General features: G+C 37.4%; 1 protein-coding gene across 3 annotated transcripts in view; it reads left to right on the top strand.

The window, feature by feature from the left end:
- Positions 1-2,500, top strand: part of LOC144957371 (potassium voltage-gated channel protein Shaw-like) — a 295,525-nt gene that overhangs the window by 208,586 nt on the left and 84,439 nt on the right. For all 3 annotated transcript variants that reach the window (XM_078888582.1, XM_078888583.1, XM_078888581.1), the window contains exon 6: positions 708-2,500. This exon is cut by the window's right edge and continues 379 nt beyond it. In XM_078888582.1, coding sequence (XP_078744708.1) covers positions 2,349-2,500 — 152 coding nt within the window. In that variant the 5' untranslated portion in view covers positions 708-2,348. The remainder of the gene's footprint in view (positions 1-707) is intronic.

Below are 2,500 nucleotides of genomic sequence, written 5' to 3'. Positions count from 1 at the left end.
AAACCCCATATTTGAAAATTTGGCCAGAAAAATCGTCCTTCAGATATCAATTGATTTAAATGACCCTCATCTTGGCAAAAACTCTCAAACCTGGGACTTCGCATCTGGAATAGAAATTTAACATAGTAAAAAAAAAAAAAAAAACCAATACGTTGCACTAAACAGAAAGAGAGAACTCTTCAACACGTGCTTGCACAGAAGAATATGCTTACTGTCCAATACACATTACAAACCCAATGAAACATCCATAACCCCAGACACCTCCCCCCCCCCCCCCCCCCCCCCCCCCAACACCACACCACACTCAGCACACATACCAAACATTCACACATGCGCACGCACAAATTCACACACGCACACATACGTGCGCAACAAACCTACATCCGGAAACAACATTAGCATTCCTCCTGGACACTACTATACAGAATACCTCCCTGAAGATTCCATCAAAATACAATTGGATGGATGAAACAACCTTGTAGGACGAAAAAATCAAATAAGGTGAAGATGATAAATAATTCCTCCAAAAACTGTCGAGCAATCTACGTGATTCCAGCCAATTCACCACAACCATATATTTATGTGTGTGTGTGTGTGTGTGTGTTTGTGTGTGTGTGTGCGTGTGTGAATATTCATTATCCGTGCTTATCATTCACATATATAACTTTACTTAATATTGGTCCATTTGCTTTTATTTTTCATTTCAGTGTCATTACCCAACGGAACAAGTGTGGAATTCACGCAAGTGTCGGCATAGCATCCACTCAATACTTACCCACCTTAGACCCACCCACCCAGCACAGTAGACTCTGGAAAACTATCATCAATCAAACCAAGAAATTTCTGGAAGAAGATCCAAATCTCAGCTCTATAATCAACCCTCAATCTCCACACATAGGGAACTGACACATTCCAAAAATCGTCTGATATTTCTGAAGGAAAAGCAGATTGAGTGGTTTTCTTGTTTGTAGAAAATAATAAGAGAAGAAGTAGAAGAAGAAGAAGAAGAAGAAGAAGAAGAACAAGAAGAAGAAGAAGAAGAAGAAGAGTGGATAAACGCGATCAGTTTTTTTCTAATTGAAGGATTACAACAACAAAATATTTCAGAAATGAATTGGAATCGAATATTAAAATCGATTATCTCAAGCTACGTGTGATATTTTAAAAAAATCACATTTCACAACGGAAAGTATTATATCACAGCTATTATTATCATTACTATTATTATCAACATTATCATCATCCTCTTCATCATTATCCTTATTCCGAGACCGTTTTAAGGATTCCTACACAACGAAAATATTATTCTTCCAACGTGTTTGTTACATAAAATGAAAAAAGAAAAAAAAAATAGCGAGATCCGTATTGATTATTCTCAATGGATTTAAACAAGGAAAGCAAGGGAGATGATCCATCGACCTGTCACATTTGCAATTCATCTTTTCATTTCACGTGTTTTCCAGGATTCATCAAGTTCTGAGATTAAAGAGAGAAGGATTTCAATTATAAATTGAAAAAAAGATATAGATATAAATATATATAAATATATAAATATATAAATCGTAATGATGAAGGATTGAAAATAGCGATGTCTATATTTTATTTTTTACAAGAAATGAAACAGGCGTGATTGAAATGACCTAAAAGCACTTATTGAAATAAAAGGTTTACTCACACCCAGTTTGTGTTACTGATAACAAATGCCATACTTTTACCAAAGTTGGATTTAATGCATTTTAAAGGAGTTACGTTTCTGGGTTTTGGATATACACATAGATAATAAAAAGCAAAGCTCAGCACACTACGGTGTCAAAACATAACAAATTATTGTGTCACCAAAACTTCTGTAGGAAATTGATCAATTCCTTCCACAATCGACGACGATCTAGGTATTAAATTGGGTTGTCTTTGTATCCATCCAAAACTACCCATTTTATTCAATTGAAATCACCACTATCGCCTATCCATCTGTCCACAAAAAACCCACCCACCTACCTACCTACCTACCTACCAACCTTCCTGCCTATTTACCTACCAACCAACCAACCTACCTACCTACCCCATCCTCCAACCAACCAACCACCCAATATATCTACCAATTCACTCAAGTGTCTTTCCAGCGTACTTTCTTTCATCAAATTTTACAGCAAATTGCTTCATGCTTCACCTGACTATCTTCCTGAATGAAATTGCATTGTGACGTCATTGGTTTTATATCCAATATAGATAAAAATATACAAATACGTCACTTCCGCCCATAACGTCATCATTGCTTTAACCATACTACTCTAAGTCACAATCACCACCAATAAACCCAACCACCACTACCACCACCACAAGCTGCCATCATGAATTCCATGAATATGAACCTAGCAGACGCCGACAATCGCGTCATCATCAACGTGGGCGGCATACGTCATGAGACGTACAAAGCCACCCTGAAGAAAATCCCGGCCACCCGTCTGTCTCGTCTGACGGAAGCATTGGCCAACTACGATCC

This window comes from Berghia stephanieae, chromosome 11 (genome assembly GCF_034508935.2).
Source record: "Berghia stephanieae isolate SIO BIC M18660-M18661 chromosome 11, UCSD_Bste_1.3, whole genome shotgun sequence".
Taxonomy (NCBI): domain Eukaryota; kingdom Metazoa; phylum Mollusca; class Gastropoda; order Nudibranchia; family Aeolidiidae; genus Berghia; species Berghia stephanieae.
The sequence above is the reverse complement of the archived record's forward strand: the minus strand, read 5'-3'. Positions and strand labels throughout refer to the sequence as shown.